The 14,421-nt window shown below is 42.9% G+C and overlaps 1 protein-coding gene across 6 annotated transcripts in view; it reads left to right on the forward strand.

The window, feature by feature from the left end:
• phldb1b (pleckstrin homology-like domain, family B, member 1b) overlaps positions 1-14,421 on the forward strand; it is a 121,764-nt gene that overhangs the window by 83,604 nt on the left and 23,739 nt on the right. For 2 of the 6 annotated variants that reach the window (XM_049576872.1, XM_049576873.1), the window contains exons 10-18: positions 1,637-1,765; positions 5,713-5,868; positions 6,300-6,410; positions 7,543-7,632; positions 8,283-8,417; positions 9,022-9,144; positions 10,869-11,030; positions 11,841-11,981; positions 14,286-14,384. In XM_049576872.1, the coding sequence (XP_049432829.1) occupies positions 1,637-1,765; positions 5,713-5,868; positions 6,300-6,410; positions 7,543-7,632; positions 8,283-8,417; positions 9,022-9,144; positions 10,869-11,030; positions 11,841-11,981; positions 14,286-14,384 (1,146 nt within the window). The remainder of the gene's footprint in view (positions 1-1,636; positions 1,766-5,712; positions 5,869-6,299; positions 6,411-7,542; positions 7,633-8,282; positions 8,418-9,021; positions 9,145-10,868; positions 11,031-11,840; positions 11,982-14,285; positions 14,385-14,421) is intronic. The other 4 variants (XM_049576874.1, XM_049576875.1, XM_049576877.1 and 1 more) reach the window with 4 other exon arrangements.

Consider the following 14,421-nt stretch of genomic DNA (forward strand, 5'->3'; position numbering starts at 1 on the left):
GTTCTATAGTCTCGCTCACCAGACCTTTGTCAAGAAAAGAAAGGTCTGGCTGGGCCGACTCTCACTTTAAGATTGGAGAAAAAAACGCCCCGGCTGCTTGTATTTTTTTCAAACAATCACAATCGTTCTGGGCGGTGCCACAGCAACGGTGCGCTTGCAAAAATATTGCCAGGAGGAAACAGGTTTTGGTGTAACACGCCCACAAAAATATCGCCTACAGGACGCGAACCATGGCAGAAAAATGGCTACATCCCCGCAAGATCAAACACCGCAAAAGTTAGTAAAGGACGTGTTGAAAGCTGCAACCGGAGGTGGTAGGGCGGGACTTCAGTGGGTGGCTCGTACCGCCCAATGAGAGGCTGATCTATGAAGCAAACTTCCGCCCACTCAGACTAGTGGTTCTACTACCTAAAATAAAATTATAAAGCATCACTGTTGAGAATAAGTTGAGAAATCAAGTTCAATCAATGGGCGTCCACACTTGATTTTAAGTACAGATCTTATCATAAATGTAGTAATAACTGTCTGTGTCTTCAGTTGATGGGAGACAGTGTGAAACTTCCTGTTCCTGTGTTCTCTTTCAAACATTTGTTCGGTATCTCACTATGGAGGGTACATCCCTCTGCGTATTCCTCGGAAGCCCAATGCCATTATCCCAGCGCTACAGGCTCGCAGTCGTGACAACTGCATCAAGAGGAGGAACATCCTCTGCCTGTAAAACGGGGTAATGCAGCGTCACCAGCTTGTTCAAAAACCTTGACACACTTTTTTACCCAGAAAGTTAAATGTCACGACAAGACTGCCAACGGGACTATTAGCTTAACAGCCCACAGACTGAGCTAACCACTCGACCGCCGGGCGCTAAGATACAGAACCCCGATTTGATACCACACTCATGTTATTAGAGAACCGGGGTTACCTTTGTAACCCAAAGTTTTCGGCTTGAGTGTCCCCTCGACTCTGAAGACACAGGACAGAGCCCTGCCTTTCACTCAGGAGCAAAACTCCTGTCAGTGCTTGTAGTCCTCAAAGACCTGCCAACCTTTTCAGCTTCACACATCAAACTGAAGAAAGTGTCTCTGAGTTTGAAACTGGAGCAGCACCAAAGAGACATGATGTGTCTGTGCTTTAACTGGAAATCAGCTGAGACAGTGTCACTGCTGACAAACACTGCTCAGGATTTCAAGTATAAATGTTCTGGGACCAATAAATGTCAAGCAAATTATGGGCCAATTTTTCAACAGCTTATTGAAGTCTTTTGAAGAATATTTACAGCCAGTAGTTGTCAGTGACAGAAGGATTTTAGCAAGTCCCTAGAAGGCACTCAAATGTGTCTGTTACTTAAAATTAAATTAATTGTATGAGAATTAGAGGGGTGGAATGATCTTCTCTGGTTATTCTAAGAGCATGTTCCATCAGTGAATCCCAGACCGCCATTTGAAACATCCCAGCAATCAGTGAGCTACTTCCTGTGCCCTGCCGAGCCCTAGAGATCTGCCCCGACATGTCTGTTGCTAACACCTCACAGCTTTTTATTTGCATGGCGTGGATTTTTGAGCAGTGTGTTTCTCTCTCTGTCTCTTTCTCTCCCCTCGTCCATCCATCCTGTGTGTGGGTGTGTGTTGTGTCTTTCTAGGAAAGGGCTAATGTTGAGGCCGAGCGGCGGGCCCTGCAGAGCCTCCAGGAGGGCTACGCTGAGTTGGAGAACCAGCTTCATAACTGTCCCGAGTCGCTGCGGGAACAGTTGCAAGAACAGCTCAAAAGGGTGGGTCGTCAGAACAACAGAAGCACATAGACCCCGCCCCCCCACCATCCCACCCCTCCTATAGACTTCAGTGTGCTGCAGCCTGACCATTTGAATCTACAAAACATGACCTGATCCACCACCTACACACACACATGCACACACACCACCCCACAGTCACCATCCCACCCACAGCCTCTTAGTGAGTAGCATCAGCCCAGTCCCCTGAGCACCAGCCTGACGCACAGAAGCAGTATTTGGTATTAAGCACCCTTTTTTTATTTTGGATTTATAACATCTGGGGCCAGATATATGAACAATGTGTACCCCTTTTTTCCCCACACATTAACTGGTACCTATAAAGAAGGAATGTACACACCTCACACGTTCTTCACACCAGGCGTACACAGAGTTTTAGCTGAGAGCTGAGGCAATTATACAACTTTGGAACGAGATTAGTCCCTGATTCAGACCAAAGGAGACAACTCTAGGTCTGACTGACTGTAAGTGCAGTGATATTTTTTGGGGGACAGATAATCCACATTAAAAGGCATAGATAAAAGCATTACAAGGCTTCTGTCTGTCACAGTCTTCTCACTCTCACTGCTACTGTACGTACTGCTCTCAGTGTTAGTAGGGCAGTGAAGGTGCCAGGCCTCAGCACATGCCATCGCACATAGTGCTACAGGCACCTTTAACCCTTCAGCAGGGGCCCACTACATACTGTATGGTTTTAGACACACACACACACACACACACACACACTCAGTGTTTATGACAGCCTCCCTCACAGACGTGCTGTTGCCACAAGCTGCAGGAATTCTGCATCCTCCACACAACACCTACATGCTACTGAATCCCTCAGGAGCTCACACACACGCGCACACACACACACACACACACACACACACACACACACGCAGCTCCTGGTCACTGCAGCTGCTGGTGATGCATTTCAGTAAACTGTGCGTCATGTGACACGGCGGCGCTGCACTGCATGTGTGAATCTGATCTGCATCTCTTCTCTGATTTGTCATGGCTCGCATAATTTGTGTAACTGCTGACTAATCAATTAACATAGGCCCTGACTAGATCCATGCTCTGTCTCCCCCTGCTCTCATCCTGTGACTTCTCCTCTGGAAATGAATCTTGTTGTTAAACAAAAACAAGTTAGAGTAGTTACTGTAGGCTGCATTTATGTGTTGACGGTGATGCTCTGTGTGCAGATCAGATTCAGTGAAGCTGTATGTAGAGCTGGAGTCTTTATTTAATTTAGCTTGTTTGGCTCAGTGAGAGAACAAACCTTGAGAATCAGTGTTTTGGCAGCGGCGTCAGGCTGCACAAGTACACTTCAACATTAAGTGCTAAGTAGAATAAAGTCTAAACTCAGAACAAAAGTTGCTCCCAAGGTTTCAGACTTGTTTAAACGCCCACAGTAGATGTTTAACATTCTGAGTTCTTTGTTCCTGTTTTGACCACTTGTGTAAAATGAGTCATTTTCATCTCAGTGAATTAACTCTGCAGCCTGTCGGCTCCTTCACACTTGCTCCAAAGATTCTTTAGAGCCCACAGACTCAAAGACTCGTCTCCCTGCTGCTGACAGAAGTTAAACTTGTGAGCAACAACATGGAGGATGGCCTGATACCTGAGAGAAACCTTACAGATTTTTATATATTTACATTTAAGCCATCAGTGTCTTATATTTCCATGAATCATACTTTCCTCCATGTAGGATTTGTAACATAGTTTTTGTAGTCCGAACAGCGCAGGGCTAAACTCTGACCTTTAGAAGTGGTAACTGGGCTGGCAACCAGGCATTTAGTTGCCACAACCAAAGATATGGTTGCCATTTTTAGTCACCTTACATGATGAATAATTACTGTGTAGTTATATGGCAGCTTAATAATGAAAATATGACATAAAATAATGTTTAAAAGCTTTAGTGCAGTAACCAATGCAAATTATTTGTAGTTTGTGTTTATCTGCTTTAATATCGGGGCATCGTCAGCATAGGTGGATATTGGGTTAATAATGAAATGTCAGAATCAGCCAACATGCTTTTTGTTATTTTGCACAATGACTGAACAGTACATACATTTAAAAGTGTTTCATGTCTGTATAATATGATGTTAATTCCACTACAGAAGAGACTTGATGATCACTAACGTTAGGAGGGGAAAAAAAGTGAATGTAGCGATATCGGTATCAGTTATTGGATTGTTTCCAATATCGAGCAACCCTAGATCTTATCTATCCGTTCCGGTTCATCAGATTATTTTTCAGTCGAAGAAGTATTTGCATATATGTTCAGGATTTTGACAAGTTGGTTTAACTTTTCACCAAACAGTCAAACACGTTAAATTGCTTTGCCTGTGTGTACGCAAGTAAATGTGCCCACGCATGTGCAGCGTTGTCTGGATCCGGTCCTGACTCTGATGGCAACAAAATATGTTAGAATATATAGAAATGTTTTTTTTCCCAGGTGCACGTTTTGCTCTTTGTTGCCCCTATTGATCGTCTTTTTTTTTTTTAAATTGTTGCCAATGGCCACCTTAATAATAGTAATAATAAAAAATGATCAGAAATACTTTATTGATCCCTGAGGGAAAATTGTGATTCGTTACAGTCGCTTCGATGTAAAGAATAGAGAATCATAAGAAGTAAGAATAAGAGTATGAACTAGAAGTATGTCAATATAAAGCAATAAAATAAATAAATAAAATAGAAATAAATATGTACATTAAAATAAAGAATAAATAATCCCTCCTCAAGTCTCCCCGACATGTACAATTAATCTCTCCAAAAATGTTCTACAAAGTTCTTAAATTGTGAAAAATTGAACAGCAGCAGAAATTACTTTTATCATAATTTATGTTTTGCTTCATAAACTGCTGTCGAAAAAAATATATATATATAAAAAAATGAAAATAAAAAATAAAATGTGCAGTATGCTACAGTGTTTAACACTAGTGCTTAAGATGTAAAAAAAAAAATAAAAATAAAATATATATCATCACTGAGCTGAGGCTGTAAGTGTGAAAGTTAACTACCATAAATACATTGATATAATAATTATAATAATTTTAATTGTAATTCATAAAGCACCTTTCATACAAGAAATGCAGCATAAAGTGTTTTACAGTAAGAGCAGTATAAGCACTGAGGGCTCCACATTAAACAGACATAAACTGGACACACAAGGCAATTCAATTTAAAAAAGGACATTTAAAAACAGTTTAAAACATGGATTAACTGATTTAAAAATGTTCATTTAAATGTGGTGGTGATTCAACATCCTGTTAATCAAAATCTAATAGTATTTCTACTTATGTCACCTTTACGGCCTCCCGATATCATTAACAGTCAGAGCTTATAATTCCCAACGAGCAAGAAGCATCTTTCAAATTACCCCTGAACGTCCTCTCAAGAGTTGACCTCACTGTGGGTATTGTGCTGCAGGAGCTTCCTCTCAAGAAGTTTAAGTAAAAGAATTCTGTGGAGAGAAAGTGACGGAGGGAAAAATCAAATTACGTTAATACAAATTAAGTTAAAAAAAACAACAACAACACATTTTTGACCATAAATATTCCAGTGTAAAAAAATAAATATGTATTTTATGTAAATGAGCATCCTTTGCCTCTTGGGTATCACAGTCCATCTAATGACCACACACACACACACACACACACACACACACTAGTTGCTGTGCTGCAGTAGAAGCATGTTCTTCATGACTGTCTGCTTGACTGAGCACAATGTGCTTTTACTTGTCCCCAAAATGAGCTTCAGCCCTGCTGGGAAATGTTTTCATCTGTCTCAGATATAAAAGTCGAGGTGTTTTGGCTTCACTGTCAGCAGCTACGCTACTCTGAGAGTAGTGGATGGCTTTAAAATGAGCATTCAGTGTGTTCAGTGCTGTTTCCCTGTTTATGATGTAACCGCTGACGTTGTGTGTGCGCCTCCATCAGGACGGAGAGGCGCTGGAGACAGGAACCAAAAAGTTTGAGGACTTGGAGTTTCAGCAGCTGGAGAGAGAGAGCAGCCTGGAGGAGGAAAGAGAAACCATCAGCCAGCAGCTGCTCCAGGAGAGAGCCGAGTACCACAACAGTGTGGCCAAGAGGAAGGTGAGGAAACATCATCACTCAGTGCGAGGATATGATGATGATGGTGTGTGCAGTATGGGCTTATGTGTAAGAGCTGGAGCCGCCAGTGGCAAATATCTCTGCAGAGATTCAGTATCTGTTTAGTTTGACCAGACTTCTACCTGTAAGAGCAAAGCTTGTGGGTTATTATGTTCGCAGTGTACTCAGAAGGTCAGTGATGCAGTGTGTAAGCAACAGCAGGCAGAGAGGGAGCAACCAAACAAGCCTCAAACATCTGCTCCCTGCATGAATTCAATTCTGTGATGTAAAACCAAGAAAATACCACCATGTGTTCATTTTGCACCACCAGATCCTTCCACTCTGGCATTAATAAAGTTATAGGATGTGTTCTCTGCTGTTGTCACTGCACAGCCTACACTAAAGCCTTCATTCATTCTCTCTGCCATCTTTAGGAGAAGGTATCCGCTCTGGAGAGCCAAGCCAACCAGCTCGGCCTGCAGGCGTCCCAGGAGTGTGAGCGGCTGGCCAAAGACAGAACCCTCACACTGCAGATGCTCCAAAAGGTACTTGGTAACCATTTCATGCTCACACTAGCCTAGAGACGAAGTCCCTTCTTTATGCCGCCTTTGCATTTTTATATCATGCTGCTCCAATGTGAGATTATAGACAAGATCCCAGCATTGCAGAATCAAGAGAGGTGTGACAGGTGTGACATGTAACAAAACAGCGTCGGCCTCTAGTGTGACATATAACACACGCATTGGCAGCACTTTATAAACAAGCACATAACATGACAGTAACCTCGGAGAAGAGTCGACAGGAAGTCCATTGATGAGTCATGTGATGTCTGATATGCCTCCTCCCTTCCGTAATATTTTGGTCCGAAAAATAACCTCAGGTACTTTAAAAAATTTAACTTTTGAGGTGGATTTCAGGCTTTTTCCTTCAATTCAGTTCCCTGTGTCGATTGACAAGCGAGTTTGACTGATTACAAATAACTTTTTTTATCTTGTTTTAACACAGTGTGAATCTGAGTAATGTTAATCTGCGAAAATATGGATATAGATTATGTACAGACATGCGCATATTCCAAACTACCAGATGGTGAAAAACTGACAAAATTAGCCTCTCCCCCATTGCTACAGGTAGCTTCTATAAGGTTTCTATCCATCTGTAAGGAAAGGCACTTCCTTGCATTGGACACTGGAGGCATCATCCATGTATTTACGGATCTGCGGACACCAGTCACATAAGTACGTGGAAACAAGGCGTAACTGTCCCTTTTAAATGGTGGCTGATCTCGTCCTCTGCTCGGAGGGTAATGAGCTCCCGGACCTAATTCTTTTCCCAATTTGTGGACATTTTTAGCTGCTGTTCTTCTTCTTTGAGTTAGCTGCTAACTGCTATCAGCTACTTTTTAAATCTCCTGCAGTGGGTTGCACGCATTACATGTCATCAGAATGTCATTTTGGCACTGTTACCACCTCCATTCCTGGCTCAGAGGTGAGACAACTCTGTCCCCCATTCCATGATCGTACCTTATGTACAGAACAGTGAGGCAGCATATTGGCGTGATATTTCCACCTTGAGCTGTCAACTGTCAAGTGTAAAGGGGGCTACTGTGAGTGCATTGAATAATGTTATTTAAAGAGCTGCTCCCCAACAGCTAACACACTGTACGTCTGTATGTCCCAGGAGAAGGAGAGGCTTTCGGCCCTGGAGAAGAGATACCACAGCCTGACGGGTGGAAAGAGCTTCCCCAAGTCCTCCACTGCGATGAGAGAGGTGAGAGAACGACTGAACACACACACTCAGCGCTCCCGGCCTGAAAACAAAAGGGAGCTTTGATGACTCACAGCTGACTCCTCACCACATTCACGTCTTTGACTTGAAGTGATTTCCAAACTTTGTGTTAGATTTTAGGATTTAACTGTTCAGCACGACTGCTGTAATCAGACTGAAGCTTGATGTTGGGTGGGTTAATAATGCGGAGTTGTTGATGATGTGTGTGTAGCGCAGACTAACTCACCGATGCTTTAAGACCCTGTTTACACCTGGTGTTAACACGAGTCCTGGTTTGTTGGATCACAAATGGACAGCTGTAGGAAGTACAGGTGTAAACGCACCCAGTGCTTCTTACATGCGTCATTAGAGCCGATCCCTGCAGAGCTGATCTTCTTCCAGGATTTCTCAAGTGGTCACTCAAGACACACACTTTGTAACTCAAGGTGTGAGCAGACCGAGCTGTCCTGCTGTGATCAGATCACCACAGACACGTTACTCCAGGTGTGAACAGCTCTGACAGACGGAGGGTGATTGACAGAACACCTGTCTCACACACTCCCTGTAGCTCTGCTTCATGTGGAGAACTTGTATCTGTGTCCTGACGTTCTCTGAAGACATTAAAAGCACTTCTTCCTGAACTGTTAAAACAGGAAGCGCTCCACATCAGCGAGGCCGACCTGTTGTTGGAGGATATCCACTCCTCCCAGCATTCCCTCTGTCGAGCCTCTCCTTCCTACTTACATCCCTCCCCTCTCTGTCAGTTGTACCCCAGCAGCCCTACAGAGGTAACCAGACTAACGACTCCTGCATGAAGCCCGCTGCTTCCCCCTCTGCTGTCTGTGTGACTCACCCCAGCGCTCACCCATTTTACTGTCAGTGTCCTGGTCGCACTTCAGCTCTAATTGCACCTGTGGCTCACTGTGCTGTGCTGTGCCTGGCTGGGCTGCTCTTTCCCATCGGACACAGTTTACAGCAGCTGTGTTACAGTAGCAGTCGGCACAGCAGCTTCAGTTCGTGTTGAGTTTGTCTGCTCCGTGCTCAGGGATGTAGCGGAGGATATAGATGTTCTTATTTACCACTACATCACTGGTTGTTGTAACAGCCAACAAAAGTACCCGTGTGTGACATGCTGTGTGTGTCAGCCAGCTGTGACGCTAAAGATGCTTTTTCTGTTGCTTGGTGTGTTCCTGTTTGTCTGCTGTCTCCGTGCACCTCTCAGCCGTAGCACCAGCACTTAGGTTAAATATGGGCCTGCTTTATTTCCCACAACACGTCTCTGTCTCTATGGGCTCTGTGTTTCTGTGTGTGTTCATAAACTGTACATGAGTGCGGTGCAGCTTTGTCCTCATGGCTTCTCATCCTGTCTGACCTCTGCTGGCTGCTGCTCAGGAGTACATGAAGCTGTCGGATGTCTATAAGATGTATGGCAGCGGCGGCCTCCGCGAAAGCAGCAAGCCCGCCTCTCACGGCCGCTCGTTTGCCGTCGATGCTGCATTAGCTGGCGCCTGCGAGGTACCATCACTTCCTGTCTGTCTCTGTCCTGATGAGTTTCTGTCTCTCTGCTCTCCTCTCTGTCTGTCTGACCATCTCTATCCATCCTTCCATTTCCATATCGTGCTGCTCCTTCTGCTGGTTTGCTGTTAATCAAAGTGTTGGCTTTGTTCTCTGCTACATGAGCTGTTGGTATTATTAGCATCTTGACTTGTACTCACCCCGTCTGCAGCCAGAAGGCAGCGCTCACTTACAGTAGGATCTGTAACTGCATCATATCAGCAGTGCAGAGGGTTTAATTAGGGCTGGACTGATCAATGCAGGTTTGCATCGAGGCAACTAAAAGTTAAATTGTAAAATTGCATGCCAAATATATTCAATATTTTCTTGCTTCTGCAAAACAAAACTGGGCCGGGTGTGATTTTATGTTGTTGCTGTTTTATCTAAGTGTCAGTACAATAAGTTTTGGTACTGGTACCAAACAAATTATTTAATAAAGGTATTTCAGGGTGCATTTTTATGCCTGTATTTGAAAACTGAAAGTAGAGACATAACAGGTCAAGTAGACAAATCAGGGTGTGTGCAGGTCCTTAAATTCAGATTTATAGATATACAAGTCCTTAGAAATCATGAAATACTCTTAAATTTGAATTTTGTGAGGTCTTAATTGCTACACAAATTTTATCTATCTTAATTTATTCCTCTTTACTTTTATTAAAATAAGTTAAACTCTACTGTGTGAAAGTCCACATTTCTGAGGTCACAGATCTTTAAACCTACCACTGAACCTAACACTGTCTTTTTACTTTACTAGACTGACCTGTTGGCAAAATGTAGATAAACCCAACTCACTCCAATAATCTAATTCCTACATTAAACCTACCTCTGCACAGGATCGAAAGCTACTCACCTGTGAAAATCCAAAAATCAGTATTAACTATTCTCTGTACTCTACAGATGCAGGCGCTCTAAAAACACGAGGAAGATTTTCATTGGAGTTTAAAATTTGTGTCACTTGTTCTCGTCAAATCTGAACACAAAGACATGATACACATATTTTAACATTCAGTGTGACTGACATTTTCTTAAGATGTCATTATGTCCGAGCTACATCATGAAAAGATTCTATAAATCTGCTTAGAAATCTTAGAGAAAAACAGATGAGATGAGAATCGTCACACTTTTATGTTTTCCTGCTGTTACCTGTGGGCAGAATGTACATTAACCTAACTCTAGAAATTGTTTGAAAAGGTCTTAAAAAGCGTTAAATTTAAGTGTCATTAAAGCTTCACACGGTTCGCCTTAACAATGAAAAGCAAAATTTGAGGAGTGCATCATCAATCAGCCATAAAAGAGCTTCTCCCGAATATAATCATAATCTGAAATGAGCAACGTTATGATTTAAATGTTTCTGATTGGTTCCTAGTGATACTCAGCTCTGTTCTCGTGTGACAAAAACACAGCATAGCAATAAATATATGAGCAAATATTTCTGCCTGTTCAGAGCAATAAAATGTTCATGGCAGCATTTTAGGTGAACGAGACGCGGCTCTTTATATCAGTCTAAACCTAATGTTGACTGTAGGTTGTAACGACCCTCCTCCCCTCACTCCTTCATGATGCAGACGGTCACTAAGTGAATATAATGTTTCCCTCCTGCTGCCTGTCGTACTGACGTGTTTGTCTTCACTCCTGTCTCCTCTCCCTCCTCCGTCCTCCTCTGTGTGTGTGTTGCCTTTGCGAAGGAGTATGTGACAGTGGGACAGTTAAATCAGATGTACGGGATGCCCAAGGTGGAGTCGTCCCCGACTTCCCCGCTTCGCCAGCCCCTGCAGCCTGGAGCAGTAGACCCCGCCTTCTCCTGCCTCTCCTCTCCACACGGCTCCTCCCTCTCTCTCTCTGTGGAGGTGTGTGCTGCCTACCTTCCTTCCCTCCCTCCTTCCATCCTTCCTGCTTTTAATGCTGCAGTAGTTTATTGGCTTTCACCAGCTCAACTAAAAAGTGGTGTTCCCCTGGTTTCTTCACTTTGCTTCGGCCTGGGATTATAGCGCCCCTCATTTGTGTCACAAACTCATTGTTTCCAGAGAATCACCAAACATAGCTCACAGTCACACCGCTGATTCCACTTTTATACACTATAACATTTCATATCATGCTAATCAAAACCAAACTGATCTATTTAAGTTGCGTGATGGTCCTGTCAGTGAGCAGCGTGTCGCCATCATCTGCTCAAAATGTGTTTTTATGGTCAGGACAGCAGAGACAGAACAGACAGGGAGCGCTAATAACTGTGGTTAAACAACTCTAGTTATTCTTTCAGACATTATGAGCTGTAGTATGCATTAAGCTCCGAGGACACTGAAGTGAAGTAAAACATAAAATGAGATGAAAACTTAAATGTTCTTGTTAGAAACTGGGTCATTGCAGCAGCAACATAGAGTTAGAATAGAGACATGTAAAGCAGCGATGTAGCAGCTGGAGGCGATGAAGCCTAACGCAGCTGGCAACAATAATGTGTTGAACATATTTAAGGATCATTTTCAAAGTATGAAAAACCCTTAATTACAGCCTCTGAGGGTGTTTAAAGCAAATGTTTCTACCTCTTCCTACTGTCTTTGAATGCTTTCTAATCTCCTCTTGTCTTCTCTTCTCGTCTTTGTGTTCTTCTTCTTCTTCTTCTTCTGTGTCTCCTTGCCGCTCCGCCATGTGCTCTCCAGTACCCGTCTGAAGGTAGCAGGTCTCACCTGCCCAAGCTAGATTTAGAGCAGTGGTACCAGGAGCTGATGGCTGGTTCCAGCCAGCTCTGTGCTCCCCCTCTGCCAGCCAAGTCTCTGTCGGGCCGCAGGCCTGTGCTGCAGGTAGAGGGCCTTTCTTCTTTCTCCTCCTTTTTCCCCACTCATTTGTCTGCTGTTTGTGTGCTTTTATTCTCCTTCCAACCTTGACACTGCTTCAGCTGTGTGTGTCTAACCAACAGCAAAAAAGTCTGCAAACATCAGGGGCCGCATTCACAAAGCTTCCTCCTACAAAGAGTTGCTCCTAAGAAAATTATTAGATTTATGACGTTTTCTTAGAATTTCCCCTTAAAGTTAAGACTAGGTCCTGGTATACATAAGAGTTATTAACAAAGCATCTTGGATCTTAAGAGAGGACTTAAGGTGAGAAACTGTTGGGAGCAGAGGGGAGGACTTGTAGTAGTTTTAATCAGAGGAGAAAATGGTGGAAACACAAAGAGGTCAGAAAAATATTCTCCAGACACTGAATGAGTTAATGAGATGCCACAGATTAGATCGTGCAGGGATGTTTGTGGTCGATCTTATTGGAAATACACACGCATGTTTCTCACCTAACAATATAACATCAGAAACAAAATGATCACAACTAGAAAACTGGATAAATGCATCAGTGCAGCAGAGACGACTTTGGTCTATCTCAACCTTCCATCAGCAGAGTGATCACACAGACAACAGGCCTTTCCAAAACCCAACCCCACCCACTCCGTCATGGGGTGTAACTCCATTTGTTGTCACCTTCACAGCTGAATGAAGCTCCCTCCATTAAGGTGTATGGTGTAAACACAGCGGCAAGCTTTGGGACAAACTTCTCTCTCTGCAGCGTAAACAGAAACTGTTGTAACTTTTTGTAATCATGGAGAAAAATAAAGCGTAATAAAATTTTATGTTCTTTAAATGTATTTATAGCACTTATAGTTAATCTATATGTGCTGCCAGAGGCCTGCCTGGATTTTTGTATATTAAGTTTTTATCATTAAAAGATTAAATAACTTGATAAATTGAGATATATAAAATAAATCAATATATAAATAGATAGAAATACAGCGTACCCTAAGCGTCTTTGTTGGTGTGTCTTTTCTTTCTTTTCTTTTTTTTTGTAAACATCTTTTGGCTTTTCACTCTGATTTTTTTTTAAGCTGCTTAGTTTTGCAGTTGTCATAAATAAACAGCACTACAATCAAATGAGCGTGACTGTGTTCCAGAGACTAGGGAGGGATAGATTTTGTCCTAAATCCAATGTTACCCGTAAGATGTTATTAGTTTGAGCAGGTTACGTTTGTAAGGGAAGTTGCAGAACTTTATTTGTACAGAGCGTCTTCCATGACAAACACAATACGGCCTTGCACATGGTCAGTAAGTCGGCATCATTTGGAGGGTTTTATAACTCACTTCCACTCCTCTCTAGTTTGTTGGGACGGCACACACCTATCATTAGGGTCGACCACACCTCCTCACTGAGGTAAAAGTTTCTGTCCCTTCCTTGTTCAGAGTTGCTCTGAGAACTTTCCCAAATCACTCCTAAGCTAGGACTCCTTACTAAAAGTTTTTAGGCTGAATTAGGAGCTCTCTGAGAGTGTCCTCAGAATGTTTGTGAATACGACCCCTGATGTTAAATAATACTGAAATTACACCATATGAGAGTTTTCCTGATGAAGCCTCTAAAAAAAAACTACAAGAAACTACCGTTCACCTCTGCTTTGAGATGATCAATGACTGAATAAACTGCCTCATTTCATTCTGACAAATGAAAGCAAAAACCAGGACACAGCTGCATGCTGGGACTTTTTGTTGTGACTGGAGCTTCAGTGTTTGCTTCGGCGTAAAACATGAAGTCAGTTTGTGTGTGTTAAGTTTGGAATAAAGCTGCAGAGGAGCAGAGGAAGGCCACAGAATACTTAAAGCACCACTTAAATAAAGTTGGAAAATGTATGAACCCTTTCAAGTCATTTCACGCAGTACATGAACGCAGCATTAACGTAAGTGGGCCTGATCAAAGAGCTGTTCAATGAAATAGACAAGGCAGTTGTTCTTAGTGTGTGTGTGTGTGTGTGTGTGTGTGTGTGTGTGCGCGCGCTAAACTCATGAATTGTCTTCAGACTCTTTGATATATTTTTGTCACTCTTTGATACTTAAATTTACCCCTGATTGCACCTTAAATAAATTAATCCCAGCATTTATTTTAACCCTGTCAGTGTTCATTAGCACTCACAGCATGATGCTAATTGTGCCTTTAACCACTGTTCTCCAGCAGGTGCTCGTGAGTCATCCGTGGTGGATCTCATTGCTCCTCTAACATTGTTGTTAACCCCCACCATCTGCCGTCACATGTGTTTATCAGCGCTCTCTAATCTTTATCTCTTCCTCCGTCAGGTGTTCCGCTCCAAGCTGGACAGTGATCAGCCTAAATCAGCCTCTGGATCCCCTCTGCAGCACGGAGCAGCAACACTGGGACGCAACTCGAGCCCAAAGGTAAACGGGTCGTTCGTTTCCAGCTGATGTAGTGATA

The sequence above is a fragment of the Epinephelus fuscoguttatus genome, linkage group LG5 (assembly GCF_011397635.1).
Source record: "Epinephelus fuscoguttatus linkage group LG5, E.fuscoguttatus.final_Chr_v1".
Taxonomy (NCBI): Eukaryota; Metazoa; Chordata; class Actinopteri; order Perciformes; family Serranidae; genus Epinephelus; species Epinephelus fuscoguttatus.